Source organism: Athene cunicularia, assembly GCF_003259725.1.
Source record: "Athene cunicularia isolate RWA chromosome 3 unlocalized genomic scaffold, athCun1 chr3_part1, whole genome shotgun sequence".
NCBI classification, from domain to species: Eukaryota; Metazoa; Chordata; class Aves; order Strigiformes; family Strigidae; genus Athene; species Athene cunicularia.
In genome coordinates, this window is record NW_020799097.1 from 124485091 (window position 1) to 124502390 (window position 17300).

A 17300-nucleotide genomic window follows, 5' to 3' on the forward strand; every position below is an offset into this window, starting at 1 on the left:
GAAAGAAATGTAAGCACTTTGAAATGCTGTCCTTCAGCAATTTTGCAACAGTAAATGTGGACAGCTACTCAAGTCTGGAGTTCTGTCATGTACTCTGCTTTCTGTTCCTTTGTGGAATTATGTTTCCATTCATCTGCAAAGAAAACATTCATAAAAAACATACCTCTGTAGAACTTGTTCTTTTATTCCTAATCTACTTTCTCATGAGAAGAGAATAATTCTGTAGGGTTTTTTTATTAAATGGTTTGCTATGTGTTTCTTGCAGATTATATTTGCTATCTTAGAATACTCTGAAACTTGATTACATTTATGGTTTTATTGAAGGAAAAGTGTCCGATTTTCTGCTTTAACAACTGGGAAAAAGTAGAATCCTTATGTAAGATGATAAACAGCACAGGCCTGAAGTGTTCCATAAATGAGAGAACAGATACTCTGTTGCTGCATCCTGGCCTCATACCTAACTGTATGTTAATGAAGTCGTTCCAGATGTTTACAGTCCTCAAACTCATGATCTATTTTTGGTGAAAAAAATTTAATCCTTTCAAAACAAATGCCTTTGATTCATTAATTGCATACTTGTGCTTTACTTTTTCTATGAATAAACCAGCCTAAAAATGCCTTCAAAGGAAAATAAGCTTAAAAGAAGCAACTAGTTGGTACCTTTAAAAGCAATTGCAAATAACCTAAATTATTACAATAAAAATTAATAAAAGTATAAATTAGTAAATTTTTCTGTAAAATATTTAGGGAAGTGAAACATGTAAGAAAATCCTTAATGTGCTTGACTTTCACATCAGTGTTAAGAGAAAGGAGGCTGATTCCTTGATGGAGACAGCACTGAGGAACTTAGGTCTTCTCACCACAAGCACTAAGGATCGGGCATCCTTTAGGTCTCTCTTCAGTGATGATAGAGAGCTCTGAAGCCTGTTAAAGCAATATTTCTGTAGAAACTAGAAAACTGAAGCTTTTATGAGCGGTCATAAGAAGAAAGGTAGCTGGTTTCAGTGTGCTTCCTGCACGTGAGCTGCTCAGATCAGAGTAACTTGCCCTGCAAGTCTTTTCTGCTTTCCTGGAAATTATACTAAATTCCCTGGTGTCACCAATACATCTTTCAATAAGAATTTTGACCTTCATTTCAGGCCCCTAAGGTGGAGAATATCTCTTCTCTTCCTATATGGAGTCACTTCAGTACACATTTTATTGACAGTTACATGTAGCTTTCAAAATAGTGATTGCTCTTTTATACCCCTTCTGGTTTAGCATTATGAAGGCTCTATTGTTGTCTAGTGTATTACTTATCAGTTACCCCATAATGAAGTGTGGTACCAGGGGAAAAAGCTATGCCTTGTCTGGGAAGAAAATGAAGAGAAACCACCTCACAGCAGTGATCAAGAGAAAATGCGTATTTTCATCATTTATGAAGGAGCTAGACTGGCTGACAGTATGGAGGACAAGCAGCCTGCTTGCATGTCTTTTAATATGCATTTTTTCAGATGTTAGTTCATTTGTTTATCTTAGTTGCTGAAGGTTTCCTGCTGCATTCATGGGCTTCTGTGCTAGGCATAGTGATGTTTCTCCATGACTATTCATCATACGGCCTTGAGCTCTCAAGCGTCAAACACCATTACTTGCGGTGCTGGATCATTTTCATTGGATAGACAACTTAGGTATCTGTCTCTTCTCATTTCTCCCCTAACCATGTTGCCAGGTAATTTTCTGTTGAGGCATTTAATCCACCTGCAAAATTAAATTGATAGTAACACTTGGGAAAACATTTTATTTTGTAATAAGCAAGTCTACAACCCACCTCTGTGCATAAAGCAGGTGATAATGAATTATCCAATGCATCTCGAGCAAGGTCTGTATTTTTTCTGAAGAATCCTGCCACAGTCAAAACTGTTGTTGGCATTGTGATCTTTCCTGTAATAAACCAAAGGGAATAAAAAGTGTACATGCTCCTTTTATAGACAGTTGAATTGCTCTAATACCCACCTGGTCACAAAGTTAGCTGGTGATGTTAATCTTAATTTGGGGATTGACCACTCCTATACTTGTGGCAGTTGCATGAATGCATCCAACAAAAATTAAAAGAAACAACATAACATCGTACAACATAACATGGTACAGAGAACACTGGTGAGAATCTTGAGCTTCAGACCTGTTCCCCAGTTTGTTTGGCGTTTTGGTTGTTGTTGGGGGATGTGTGTGTTTGTGTTTTGGGTTTTCTGGTGGATTTAGTTTTTGTGGATGCTAGAGAGCTTTTCTGGCTATTGGTGGTCTTTGAAGGCAAGTCTACTGCCCACTGTAATGACAGCTCTTCACCTGGCCTACACTGCTTTTATGGGCATGCTTATCTGTTACTGCTTGGATAGTCTGCAGAGTTGTGTGGGTAAGGTAGAGAACAAGATGTGAATTTTCTGCCTCTTTGAGAAGTGTTGTACTGCATCTTTAAGGTGAAAAGTTTAGTGTGTAAAAACAAAAATAAAAACACCCAGTCAGATTATTTGAGTATAATCAGAAAGGTCTCCCCTTGATACAGTTGTTATTCATTTGGCATCAGGATCTGCAACTGACATTTTGGGTATTTTTCTCTACCCCAACTCATGGAGGGCCTCATTTGGTTTCCCATGCAGTCAAAGACAGGATTTCCATTTGGGACTCTTTTCACTCCCTTAAGTATACACCTTTGGACATGTTGGCAACTGCCTGTTCACCACATTGGTGACAGTGAATCTCATGATGGATGTCATGATAGCTGAAAAGGTTTCAGAGAGGGAAGTACTCAGGCTTTATCCTTAGCACACTAAGTTTTGAAGATAAGATTGCTCTTGAGATCTGTACTATGATTAAAATTGTGCCTAAATGGTATTTGTGTCAAGAAGTTAACCTACATTGCTTTGTCTTCTTGCACAGCTCAGGTGTCAGCTGTTTGTATCAGTTTATTGTCAGAGTAGGTCATTGTGACTCAGAGATTAGGATTTGACTACTTCCAGTAGTTCTCTGGTCATGGAGAAGGAAGTATAAGGGCAGGTTCTGCCTGTTGTGCCCTACAAGGAACTCGCACAGTATCACTGCAAAAGCAAAAAAACTCCCCCCCGGCTACAGTCAGGCTTCTGCTTCTTGGCATTACAGATGCACATGCGTCATGTGCAAGGGGGCAATGCCTCAACAAAAGATTATAAGTAAGCAATCTTTTAGCACTTAGTGTTTGAAATACTGGAGTAGAAAACCAGATCAAACCTTGAAACACATCCTGAGCTATAGCAAACAGTTTTTAAAGCTCAAAAGAATGCACAATAGACAAATCAGAATTGAGGGGAGAATTAGCATAAGTTACAAGAAACTACAAACTGCCTGTGAGATATGTGGGAGAAAATACATACCCATAATCTGTAAGTCTCTTCAGTTTCAAAAAAGACCAAAGTGAACATAAATGGGAGGTGAAACACAATGTACATATGTGTTGGATCCTGTTATAAAGCAAGGAAAGTAGCGTGTGACAAAAAGGGGAGAAGAGAAATAATACTTTCAGATAATATTTCAAGGATAAACAGTTGCTGAGTTATTTGTGACTCTTTGACAGTTACAGCAGTTAAAATTCTCTCTGTCACTGCTTCGTAGTCAAAAGTTGCCAAGTGAAGATTACAATTAGTATATATAAAAGCAAAGCTAACATACCAGCGCGGTCAATTTCTGATGCTATTGTTAGATTGCTTTAATTAAAAATTTTGTTGCTGCCACATATTTAACACAGAAACATAGCAAACATTAACTTTTCAGAGATTACTTGGTCTAACATCATGGAAAATGAACTTTTTTTTCTAATGAGTAAGATTTCATTGCAGAGAATGTACTGAGAATGCATTGTTAGTATTCATGTTCCTAATTTGGGAGCCTGATTGTATACAGCAGTCATCTGGTCTTGTACTCTCGTTAAGTTAAAGTTTCTAAGAGAACTTGTGGTAGTGGTTGTGGAAAGAAGAGAGAAAACCCAACAGGGGCGAAGAAAAGAGTATTAAAGTTCATGACACTTCATCTGGTAGAGAAATAAATGAAAATCCAGGGGGGAAAAAACAGAAGTGGAACGTAAATATGAAGATGAACTTGGTAGAGATGGCGGCCTTACTCTTGCCACACAGAACAAGAGACCAGGAATACTCTTCTCTGTTCAGCTCTGAAAACCTCATGCTAACTTCTCATCTACTGAAAGAAGTTAACTGATGACATTTTAGAAATCAGTTTAGGTTTAGCAGCTGGGAATATGACTGAGGTATCTAAATGAAAGAGATGGTGCCATTAAGTCAGATTTAGTCTTGCTGCTTATTTTGGAAACTACCAATACCCTTAAACAGAAAGGTGCAAAAACTAAGTGTTGTTTGAGCAAAGACAAATGTTGGCCAGCATTGGCTTTATTTGCTCATATCCAGTGTTTTAAAAACCCTTATCCTGAAGTTAAAGACACTCTATAGATAAAATATCTCCAAATAATTCTAACTTTAATGTACAGAAACATACGTGCAATCTTTATTTTTCGCTTCTGCTTGATTTCTTTCTTTTTTGATATTACGCTAAAGAAACCCGCTAAAAGCTAGGTACATGATCCTGGGTTTCAAGTCAGTATATTTTGGTATTGAAGTAGTTTATTTTTCTCTTCTAGCCTCTTGTAGTGCCTCATAGAATTCATTCGACAAGCAGAAATGTGAGAGAAGAAAAAACACGCTCTGAAATAAACTGTAAGCATGTGTAATGTGACAACATGAAATATTATTAATCATTGATACTTATTTCAACTAGTATCCTAGGTATCTGGCATATATAGAAACATTTTGAATGATATATAGGAAAATAAAAAGGTATCCTGTTTCACTTATGGATATATATGACTATGCAAAGAAATATTAGAAATATTTGAATACACCCTTTGGGAACACTTCAGCAAATCTCACTATTACTTCATCTTAATTGAACAGGATGCAACCTGAGCTCTTCTGAGAGCTGATTGGTATAATTCATATGCCACTTCAGCGAGGTTATTTGGAGTGATGCCAGATTCTGCTGGGTAACACAATGGCAGAGGAAGTTTCTACTTCCTTAGTTTAGTATCTTGTAGCTTTTGCTTTTGAATTTAAACAGTCATGTACAAATCAGGAAAAAAGGAGGATTGAACACTGGCCACTCAAAGCAGACTCCATCCCCCAAATTGTAGTAACTCATTTGCTTGAATTAGAGAAATACTTGGAGATTTAGTTGTCTTTTAAGCTAAAATTGAAGGGAGGAGTGTTAACGAGTATCTTCAGAAGAGCTGTCCTAGAAGATATAATTAGTTCTCTGCAAACTTCATTCAAGGCTCTTTAGTGCTAGTGAGTCTTCCAGAAGAACAGATCCAAGAGTGAATTCACACAGTGGATGTGTTTTTTCTGCAAATTACAGTTGTATTGCTCCTCTAAAGAGGGCACTTCAACTGCCCTATTTGCTGAATGGCTTTCCTTGTCCTTCTAATGAGCAGGTGAGGCAAATGGTGATTGTGCTGCCTTTGTGATCAAAGAGTACTTTCTCTACCCATTAGTTTCTAGCAGGCACAAGTTCGATATTTCCATGTGTCATAAGTTTCCATCAGTGGGGATATGATACACTCGTGAAACTGGATTTTTCTGTTTTGTTAGCCTTTGGAGCTAAATTTTGTCTAATTCAGTCCAACTTAAATTCTTGTTTTCCTTTTCTCCTCTTCAGTTGGTCAAGTAAAATTTGATCCACCCTTGAGGAAAGAGACAGAGCCACATCATGAATTTGTGAGTAACAAGCAGCATGGGCTATGCTCTGCAGGTTATTCCCTGCAGATATCTGTGGAGGAGGAGAAATCCAAGATGTGTAACAGACTTCCTTAGTACTACTAAACTTGGTAGCAATTTTTCTGACAGGTGCTAACATACTGGTTCTAAATTTTTTGGTGCCACCACATATATGCAGTAAGACCCTTATTTGTGGACTCAGCCAGGTGTGATATATGAGCTAAGCAACAGCCCTTTGTCTTGTGGATTTCCTCTATATATCTCATTGCTAAGTATATGATTTCCTGTATAGAGTAATTTTTAATTGTAGAATTGGGCATACTCAAATGTTTATCTCCCTTGTGTTTGTATTCACAGTGATAATGGAAATAATAAAATGGAGAGCCTGAGAAAGAAGTATGATGCATTTTAAAAAAACTTTATTTTTGTGGGGTTGTTACTTTACCATGCAAACGATCTTTCTGTGGCCTTGCATAACACCTGAGCCATTCTGAGTCTGGCAGTTGATGTATTCTGTAAAGGCATATTGCCAATGGTTTCCTCTTATGGACCCATACAAGGGGAATGAGAACTCAAGCAGTGAAGGAAAAGGCATCAGTGCTGTCTCAGGTACATGATTGCAGTAGTTTCCTCTTCTATGGGGACTGTTGCTTTCCAGATCTGTGCACTTGATCAGTTTCTTCACATTCCTGGATAAAAAGCACGCTCATTTGTTTCCTTACTGCAGACTTCTGCATTCTCTTTGTTCTTCTAAGGGAGGTGTTGAAGTGAGAAAGTTGACTTAGTACATAGGTGGAAGGGACATTGGCTTTGTTCTGAGTTAGTCTAGGGAAGGTTGTGGACCTAGGAATTTACTTCCTCTTCTAGCCTACAAACCATATGTGAATGGGATTTCTGATGCAGAGTTCCTTGTTCTGTAGTACTGAAATATCCTTCCTGCTGCCTTGTCCTTTGGTAGTGGGTCAGCTGGCTCTGGGTGTATGAGGTTGTGTATAATCTTGCTCTTCCTCAGCAGCTGGCTGGACAAGTAGTCTGCAGTTTCTAGTGCCTGTTCAAGAGGGAGGGGAATAGCTTGCCAAATCACATGTGGGACTTAGACAGTTATTTCAGATACATTATTTAGACCTTGATATAACTGCATAACAACATCATTTAGGAGCCTAGTTATACATGTATTTATTAAATATGGTCATGAAGTCAGTGTTTCTACCGTAAGCTCATAAATTACCTCAAAATTATTTTGGAACTGATTCCAAGTTAACCTTTGTTTCTCTGTTGGCATTGTCAGGATTATAAAGAAAAACGATTAGTAGCATTGTATAGTTCAGATTATAGTGCTTTTGCTCTTTAATTGCATATTGCATAATGAAACATAATTGCAAAAAGATGTTAATGGAGAAGCTGAAGTTTTAAAAATAAGTTTTCCATTTCTTTCTTGTTTTATCAGTCATTGACTATATAAACCAGTGAGCAGACAACTTCGTGGGGAAGAGAAGTGTTTTCATTGCACTTTTAGGACTCTGAGTTGCTAAACTGGGGAGAGATTTTCTGCAGGAGATTAAAGCAAACTTTTGAGAGCACTACTTTGGCAGGCGTAGGAAAGGAGGAATCAAACCTTTTCTTACTTTGCGTGTCAGAAGCTCCTGCTGCTCCAAGAAGGGACTTGAATGATCCACATTAGTTCTGGTGATAAGGAAATATCTTAGTATTGTCTATTTCTGTCAGAGTTGGAATATTTAAAACCTGTCCAAAGAACTTGCCTCATCTCCCTGTCTATAAGGAAGTTCTACAACTGTTTGGATCTTTCTGAAGAGGGAAATTAACTGCTCCACTGCTTGTATCAGAATGAAGCATGCAGACCTGATGTGTACAGATGAGATAGAACTATGATTTTGAAAATGATGGTGTTTGGCCTAGAGACCAAAGAAAAAAACATAGGTTGTCATTAGATATGGAACCAACAGACAGTTTAAATTGGCATGTCAAATGCAAACAAGGGATCTATTCAAAGAATGGATGCTCTGGCAAAGAGTCTTAGGACAAAGCAGAAGGAGGGACAAGTTTGTAACAGTCCACATGCTCTGGGGAGAAAAAGTCTTTTAAGTGAAAGTGGGAGCAAGAGGTGCCTGTCTTTCTCCAGCAGTAACATTGTGGATCCCTTTTCATTAAAGCAGTTCTGACCCATTTGCTTCTGTCTCACCGAAGCATGCCTAAACTTTATGCTTATTTACTTATGGGTATGAGTGCACAAGCCAAAGGACTGGACCACTGCAGCATGATGAGTTATTGTCTGTGGTGCACTGAGATGTTGAACTGGTACATATGTGCCTCTTACTGAGGCAGTTTGTCACTCATTACCACAACTCAGGTGATAAACAATAATTAATTATTTTGGTGTGATTTGGTAGTGTTTGGTAATGTGACCATACCCTTAGCTGTGTTTTACCCCTGTCCCCAGAGCTGTCTTAACATAGTTTGGGTTTCAACTAACAACCTTTATTAGCAAGAAAATTTCTCTTTCTGTATAGGTGGCTTTCAGTGACAGTATAAATAACTTGAGTTTCTTGATCTCTGTTTAATGAACAGCCTGACAGTAGCGATTTTTTGGATGATTCAGAAGAAACATACTACACTGCAAGATCTAACCTGGTATTTTTCATCTTATGCCTTTCTTTGTCAGTGTTAGTTTTGTCTTTGTTTTCCTTTTTCAAAGCTCACGTTTTGTCCTGTTTTACTGCTGTTTTCATCTGTGTAAAGGCCATTCAGTGTAAGGATTAGTCTATATGCATATTTCTGTAATGTAGGAAGGAATTCTTAGTATGTACAGTATTGAAAGTATTTAACCTGTATTTGTGTTTAGTTGAATGACTTTTCTAGAAGGGGCTCTGTATTATTCACTCATTCTGATTTCTTCATTTAACTGCCTTGCTGCATAACTTGTTAAATTTTTGGAGGGTGATAAAAAAAAAAAGATTGATTCTCTTCGTATTTTTGTCTGATAGTTCCTTTAAATAGTCCCATGAAAGTCTATAAAATTATATAAATGTAAGTTTCTAAATTCTTCAGAGTATAATTATATTACAGAATTAATATACTTTTAATACAAATAACAGCAAGTGGAGTCATAAGTGTTTTCAGTGGCATTTGGTATCATTTATACTCAGATACATTTTCCATATGTTACTGCACTGCTAAAAAATGTTTGTTAGCATTGCAGTGTAGAAATTACTCTAGAAAGTGAGTTTTCTTATTTCTCTGCTCTTTACACAGTATGTAGTTAGAAAAGTAATGCTTTTAAATCTTGGAGATATTCATATACTGTTAAAAACATTCTGTACTAGATGAAGAGCATTATTCTGCTAACTTTCTTTGATTTGTGAGATGTTTAATATAAGTGCACTGGGGGGAAAATGGAAAACTGGGGTGTTTGGGAATATCTTTGGATTTTTTAATGTGATTTTTGTTTGTTTTGACTTTGTTTTGGCATCAGATGGCTTGGTGTGACTTAAATCTGCCAGTACCATATTTACTGACAGCTTAGATTGTGTATCCCGTTCTTGAATGGAACTTCCTGTATTGATTATAAAAATATTTCACAAATTGTTTTGAGATCAGTAGCTTAGGTTTCTCTGTATGCAGTGGGACCACTTCCATCCTGTGCAATTGCTCTGTTTTTGAAAGTGTGGTCTTTGCTTTGCTTTTGGTTCCCTCTTTTCATTTTATCACTTTTTAAAATCTGTCCTGTTCAGGTTACTTTCAGTGTTGTCGCATTATCTTTCTAGCCTAGTATCTGTGCATCTGAGATGAATGAGAATGTGTTTCCTAACTGGACTGTCCTTTCCCATCCTTTTTTTGAGCTGTGCTGTTCAGTACACTCCTCAAAAACAATTACTGTGATAAAGCTTATAAAGTACTCTTCACAATTGTGAGAGGGTTTTTAAAGTTAATCAGTAGTACTTTCTGTGGTTCACTGCTTTCTTCACAACCTCCCATGCTCATTGTGTGTGAAACCAGAGGAGAATTCTGATTTGGTGGTAATGCTTCACCCATTTGTGAGATTTTTCCAGTAAAACCTAATCCTTCTGGAAATTAGAAGAAATATTTATTAGTTGGTTCCCACTTCTGTTGTGGACCAGGATATACTAATGAGACTTTCTTTCTCTGTCTTTCTCCTTCCCCCAGTCCCCCCTCATGCTCTCACAGTATTGGCTTCAGATATGTTCAGTGAGATGTGATACATGGATTTTTCAAATGTCGTCAAGAGGAAAAGATTATACCTTTTCACAAGCATAGCATATCACCTACTACTGTTGGGCTCTTTCCCATGGTATTCTACTGATTTTATAAAATACCTTACGAGCAGCAACTCTTTTGCAGAGCTATCTATGCATCTTATAAGATCCTACCAAAAAAAAAAAAACCAAACCCGAAGCATATTTTGGACAGCATGAGTCATAAAAGATATACAGTTGAGGCTAAAAGCAAATTCAGGGAGTGAGAGTATTTTTACTTATCACCTAGCGTTTTGCACAGCTGACTAGATCATATGGCAGCTTATGCAGTCATCATGCATGTTACCATTTAAAAATTTGACACCTACAATGTGCTTGCCCTTAAAAATAATTCCTCTCTTTTTCCTTTTCCACCTCTGGTCCTGAAACAGCTACATGGATCTGCAAGAAAAATGGAGAAGGGACAGGTCATGTTTGCAAAGAAAATAGTATCCAAACTGTAGTATCCCGTCATGCAAATGTCAAACAGACAAGATAGTACTTCTCTGTGCTCTTTTACAAGTATACCTCTTTGATTCATATCTAATTAAATAAGAGAATATTTTGCTCTAGGTACAAGGCTCTTTGTTTTTTTCAGGATATATCTTTTTTACTTTCTCTGCAACTAGCCAACAAATTTCTTGGGAACTTACGTGAGTATCTTCCATTGTTTGAGGTCTTGTATATGCTCCTTTCTGTCATTTTGAGTTCCTCATGTTTTTATTCTGGTCATTGCACTTTGTTTTGGCAGCTGTTTTCTGACAATCTCCTTTGCCTCAGGAGCAGCAGAGATATGCTGGACTCTTTAAAAAATAAAATAAAATAAAAAAAAAAACAAAAAAAAAAAAACAAAAAACAAACAACAAGTCTTGTCTACCTTATGTAAAGTCTAAATGTGCAGATATCAAACAAATGCTTCTTCTGTATTTTTTGCTGTCTTTCTGTGCACCTTAAATGCAGTTTTCTGAATACAGACTCAAATATGGTTTAAATCAAAGCAATCTTCTCTAAAAATATGTCCACTTTTGTTCTAGAACAATTTTTAAGTTTTGTGCTATTGGTTCTGGGAGAAGCACCTGAAAATTCAATGTCTAGCTATAAATGTATGACTGTTCATCTTGTACTGCAGCAGCCACCACAATTACAGTCTTGGGAATCTGCGTGAGTTGGCATAGTAGGACCAAATTTCTGTCAGTCTAAATCTTTTTGCTATAATTAGGCATATTTTCAGCAGTAGTCTCAAGTATATGACATCTTGAGGAAAAACATACAGCTGCTTTCAGGTTCTTTTTTCCACCAAATCAGTTCCCCATTTGGGTTTGCTGTGTGGCATTGCAAATGGCTGTGTCAGTGTGGTGGAGGGAGGTGCATGGGGTAGAGAGAAGCCAGGAATAATGACTGTTAAACACAGCTTCTGCAGTGCTGTTTCTGTATGTGTAACTGCATCCACCTCTCAAAGGTGATGTGTTGTACTTAGGAGTGGTGGGTTCTGTATGAGAATTTGGTTTCTGGTCCCAGAAGCCCCATTTCTGAGAAACAGAGCTTACTGTTGTTCAGATTCAAAACAAAAGTTATTTTTGAGCAAATAAAAATATTTCATTTAAGTTGCCCTGATCTGCAATGAAATGTGGCAAAGGATCTTTCTTCCCTTTCATAGTGAGATGAAAAATAATTCCAATTCATATATGGTAGACTGAGCTGCCTACCTTGTTAAGTTATAAATACCATCAGAGAATCACCAGAAAAAGAAGGATGGGTGGGAAGATGAAAAAAGAAAAAGATGTGGTGGGAAGGGAACCTCTGGAGATCTCTATCCTACTCCTGCTTAAAACAGGGGCAGCTTCCAAGCTAGGTCTAAAGGTAACTTTGGTCTTATCCAGTTGAAGTTTGGCTTCTAGGCCCTGTCCCAGGGCTGCACTGCTCCCATGGGGAGGAGTTGGTTCCTTATGGCTGAAGTTTGCATTGCTGGCATTTGTGCATGTTGCCTCTTGTCCTTTCACTGTGCATCTGAGAAGAGTCTAGCTCTGTCTTCTCTGTTATAGAGATATCTGTATTTATCTATATATATATATCCCACCCTGTGGATAGCTGAAGACAGCAGTTACTTTCTCCAGGCTACAAAAGTTCTGTTTGTGACATTCGTTTCATCACTTGAACAATCTTTGTGGCCTTCTGCTGACTACCCTTCAATCTGCCAACGTCTTCGTCCTGGGAAGCCCAGAACTGGACACCACATGCAGATGTGGCCTTCCAGGTCACAAATAGAAGGCTAACCTGCCTTGGGCTTCACTGTGGTTGTCCACCTGTACCACAAGTGCATGATGCTGATGTGTAGTTCCCTTCTTTTCTGCTGGGATCTCTCAATCTTTTTCTGCAGAGTTGCCCTTCCTACCCCCAGCCAGCTTGTCTTCAGTCTCCTCTTGCTTATGTGGTTGTCTGTCCTAGCTGCAGGACTTTTCAGTTGGCTATGTTAAACCTCATGGAGTTTTGTTGCCAACTCCTCCAGCTTGCTGGGATTCCTCTGACTAGCAGCTCACTTTTTTTGGTTAGATGATAGTGGTCTCATAATGATGTTGGCCAGCTACCTCTGCACAGTGGATGCAATTCCATCTGGTCCTAGTCTGCATCATACTAGCTGATCTGTAACAGTATAGCTAGTGGGTTGGTTTTTCCTTTGTATTGAGGAAAAAAATAAATGTTTCTGCATTGGATATTATTGAATTTAGCCTGGACTATTTAACAGAGTGAAAAGTGTTAAATTCTACCATTTTAGAAGGTGACGGAGGAGTTGAACAGAACTTTGATATGACAGGTGCTAACCTACATTTGATTTCAATTGTGACAAACTTGGCATTCATTTTAGACATCATTAGCAGAGAATTCAGTAAGAGGTTTGCAGTTACTGTGTAGTCTGCACTGTTGTATTTGTCAGATGCATTATACATTTGGTTGTATTTAAATAATTTAGTCATGGTTGCATTTTGATTTATAAATATATTCTGGGTTTTATAATTTGTTGTAGTTTTTGCTAACAATTTTAGGAATGTGGTGTTTCAGCATAGGTGTTCTGTGTTAATAATTTGTGGCAGAAAAATTAAAATATTAGGAGATTAAAAAGATTGCCATCGATAATAGAAAACTTTGCCTAGAGCCTTTTTCTTTTAAGTAAATTTTCTCCACTACGCATGCATACATGTGCTTTTCGTTTCTTAAAAGCCATGAAGACTCCTATGCTACTTAATTGCAATGTGTTTTTAGAGTTACGTTAGCTATCAACACTGAATTTTAGAGAGAGTCTTCATACTTTGTTCAGCTTTAGATAATGAAATGATGTGTGGTCCTTCTGATCAGCAGAAAGTAACTGGAAATCAGGAGAAAGTGCCTAAAGGCTTGGGATATGGGGTTTTTTTTTTCTCTTTCTTCCCTGTATGTTTTGAGTATTTTGTGTCTTGGCAGATGTAACTGAAAAAATGAGATGTTCAGTATTATTGCTAGGAGGCAGTTTAAAAATGCTGTGTACAATTAATTGGCTGTTGCATTGAGGCCTTACTGTAGCTAGTTAGGGTAGTAATGTTTTATTATATGGGATGAAATAGTGCTATTTGTGCCAAGTGGACATTCATAGGCAAGATTCATAGAGAACTGAAATACAAAGAAAGAGGAGAACAGTGATAGTATACCAGTAATGCACAGTAAAACCTCATTCACCAGGGAATACTTCTATTTAGCATGTTTAAAAAATATGCATATAACTTGCTATTTCTGATGTGTTAAGCTAGCCAAAGAAATTAATGCCCTTTATAATGAAATAAATGCATTAGCAGTATAGCATATGCATTAGGTATTATTGGGCTCTTTTAAAAATGATATCCCATTTTATGAAGCAATGTGATAGAAATTGCTTAAACATTTTACTAAGACATATGTATGTGTCCCCTTGTTTGATATATTAGTAGTCCAAAAGTGGTTTGTATTCTTTCAAATTCAGAGTGTATTCCCTATCACTGTGTGGATTTAAAGTCTTAATTTTATCACTTAAATTGGTCTTGTTTCACACTAGATTTCAGGAACAGCAAATGTAGGAAGTAACGGTGTACTGCTGGTTCAGTGTACACATTCAGTTTTGGTTTTTGAAGGACTGAACACCTAAAAATATATTTCCAGTACAGCTCAGCCCTACAGAACAAATTAGGAATGTAAGACTGTCAGAGTTACAGTAACTATCAATTCATCATGAAATTCTGCAGAAAATAAATAGCAGTTTTTGAAATTTAAATTGCAGAAGGTATTGTAGATTTGATCATTCCTGGGGAATTTGTTTCATAGCATAGCTTTACCACCAAATTTGTCTTTGCTTTGAGGAAATCTTTATATTCTTTTTAGTCATTGATTACTTTGCATACGTGATTTATCTGATGGTGTGATTTGCCTTTCTATGTGACTTCTTCATTTAATATTGCCCAGGTTGTTGAGAAGAACTGGTAATTATTCCTTATATTCTATTTTTTCCTACGTGGTCATTGCCAGCAAATAGCACTCTGTCTTGTACAGTTATGTTGGTTCAGGAATGAGTAACCTGAGGCTGAATGCAGAATAATCTAGGGTTGCATCTTTGATTTAATACCAAGATTATTGACCTTTTCTCATTCCTACTGGCCTGTAGATAATGGAAATTCTCTTGGAAAATCTCTGTCTAGTCAGATCTATTCTGTGTGAATGTTCTCTGATATAAAAATAATTTTAATTAATCAGCATTGTATGTATGTTAAATGAAAATACTAATGTAGATTCATGAAGTTGTTGGGTTACTTTTGGGAAGTAGGAGAGGTAACAACTTTTATTAAGCCAGTTGTTGCATCATTTAGTAATTAATGCTAATCTGTTCTTCCCAGGGAGAATCCATAACTGATAAGATTTCTGTTTTGTTGAAAAATACCTTTATGTTTGCCTTTAAAAAAACCTAGTTATACTGGTTGTTCTTATAAAGTAGAACAGCTCACTAGAGGCTTTTCAGGATATGTTCTTGTATCAAATACGTAGCTAGAAGATTTATAAAATTATAACTTCTGGATATATTTGGAATAGAAGGTAAAGGAAGAATGTGTTACACTTCTTGAGCTCTCTAGCTCACTATTTATCAATAATGCAAAAGAGGGAATGTAACTAGCAATAGATAACTTCACATTTGAAGTGAAAAGCAGCACTATTTAAAGGGCTTAGAACACTAGCCAGCCAGTTAAGGCAAAAAGAAAAATATCAAATTGGAATCCTAGTCAAAAAATGCTAATAGGCGGCACAATAGTAAACTGAATCAAAACAAAGCTTTTGTCCTTTTAAAGCATTTAAACATAAGTAATTCTGGCAGATGTCATTTTTCATAAAGAAAATTCTAGTAAGGGTTAAAAAGTCTGGTAGCAGATGGCAGCTCCTTATGTTTTATGGGGATTTGCTTATTTTATTAATTTTCCTGTCATTGCTGTACAATATATATACATTGCACAGTGTGTAAATTAAAATGGACAGATGTTTTGGCTCTGCCCAGCATAAGATCTTTGTTTCCCACTTTTGATTAATGTGGTTTTGCAACATGTAGACAAAATGCTTGTCACTTCGAAGTGAGAATCTCAGATTTCATGATACTGACCTAGGGTTATTTTTTTTCAACAGCCTCCCAGTCTTTGTTCTGTCTTCCTCTTACATAGACTTGCCCAACCTGTTTAACCTCCTTGTTTGTGTCTGGTTACATGTTTCCATTCCTGTTACCTTCTGCTCTAGAGCCTGAATCATCAAAATACCTGTGCTTACATGTGCAAGTTTTTGAGATTGCGTAGAAGTAATGTAAGTACTCACAGCAAAGAAAATTAGATCTGCTTTTGTGTGTGGTGGATTGGAACACATCAACTGGTGGTAAGGACCAGCAGAAAGGAATTGCCTGAATAAGGAGACAGATGTTGGGAGTGATAAAGAGACTGAAATTGTGGAGGGCCTAGGATGGCCTTTCTTGAGGGAAGGAGACTTGCTGAGCTTGTTTGGAACAAGGAGCAGGAGTTGTCAAGATTTGGGGCCTAGGAGGAGGATGAAACTGTGAAGAAGGAAGATAAGGACAGCAGGAGGGATCAAAGATATCCATGACTGAGGCCTGACTCTTTCCACCTACTACCTTGCAGAGCCTAGGACATGTTTCTGGAGAGGAGTGAGCCCTCCTCCCCACCAGCACAGCCACTTGTGAGCGACTTCTTTCCTGTCACCTAACTTTCTAGGTCTGCTGACAGATGTCTAGGGGCAGCATTGGGTGGCCCTTGTGAGTCAGATCCATAGAAGTGGATGTGGTTTGGTGGGTTTTGGGGTTTCGTTTCATTCTGGAAAAAAGACATGAAGTTGGTACAAAGATTGAGAAGTCAGTCTTCCCATGGTTCAGGAAATTCCAACATCAGGATTGCCTTTGCAATTTTTACTCAGCCCTCTGATCTGTGCATTCTGTTACATCAAGTAATTATAATATCATTTATAGACTGTTTTTTCCACAATATCTCACTTTTCTAGGAAAAATATGGAAAGTCAGTGAAGCAATCAGGTGCTGCTGATAGCTGTGGTAGAGACACCCATGTGGAAACTACTACTTGGCTTTACAGAGCAGAATTGAGGGTGAAGTAGACCACTTGGACTTCCTCACTGAACATAAAACAATATACGTAGCTTTGTATTAAAGTGATTGCCCCCTTCAGTCTGGAACTGAAAGCTGCAGTGGCATCTGCTTCATCAGCTTGGAGCACTAGCAAATCTAGTGAGACTGTTCCTCTGATTTTTGAAAATGCCCTTTTGGGAGATCAGCCACATGACTTGTCTAATCCAAGCTTGTTGCTCTCATAGCTTGGATATCTGGGCATCTTTCTGAAGGATGGCATGCTTTTGATAGGGTGTGCTGGTTTAAGCCCTGCCGGGACTGGAGAGCACGTTGCTGTTGCCCCTCCCCCACCCTCAGCCGGTCAGGCTGGCAGTGAGGCACAAACCCCGGGTTAAAATAAAAAGAAATTTAATACAACAATGTGATAAACAATCTGAACAACAACAGTGGCAATGATAACAACAATAAACAGCAATAACAGTGAACAAGACAAACGATATACAGAGAAATACTGCAAAATGGTCACGGAACAAAGCCGACGCGTGGGGTCCCGCCACCAAAAAGCCAAAGAGAAAGTAAAGTCAAAGTTTCCCCCCCCCCCGCCCCGACCTGACA

At 37.7% G+C, this 17300-nt stretch overlaps 1 protein-coding gene across 4 annotated transcripts in view; it reads left to right on the forward strand.

Moving 5' to 3' along the window:
* MAP4K3 (mitogen-activated protein kinase kinase kinase kinase 3) overlaps nt 1-17300 on the forward strand; it is an 84408-nt gene that overhangs the window by 31020 nt on the left and 36088 nt on the right. For 3 of the 4 annotated variants that reach the window (XM_026846308.1, XM_026846309.1, XM_026846311.1), the window contains exons 13-15: nt 4658-4733; nt 5731-5789; nt 8376-8438. In XM_026846308.1, coding sequence (XP_026702109.1) covers nt 4658-4733; nt 5731-5789; nt 8376-8438 — 198 coding nt within the window. The remainder of the gene's footprint in view (nt 1-4657; nt 4734-5730; nt 5790-8375; nt 8439-17300) is intronic. The other variant, XM_026846310.1, reaches the window with a different exon arrangement.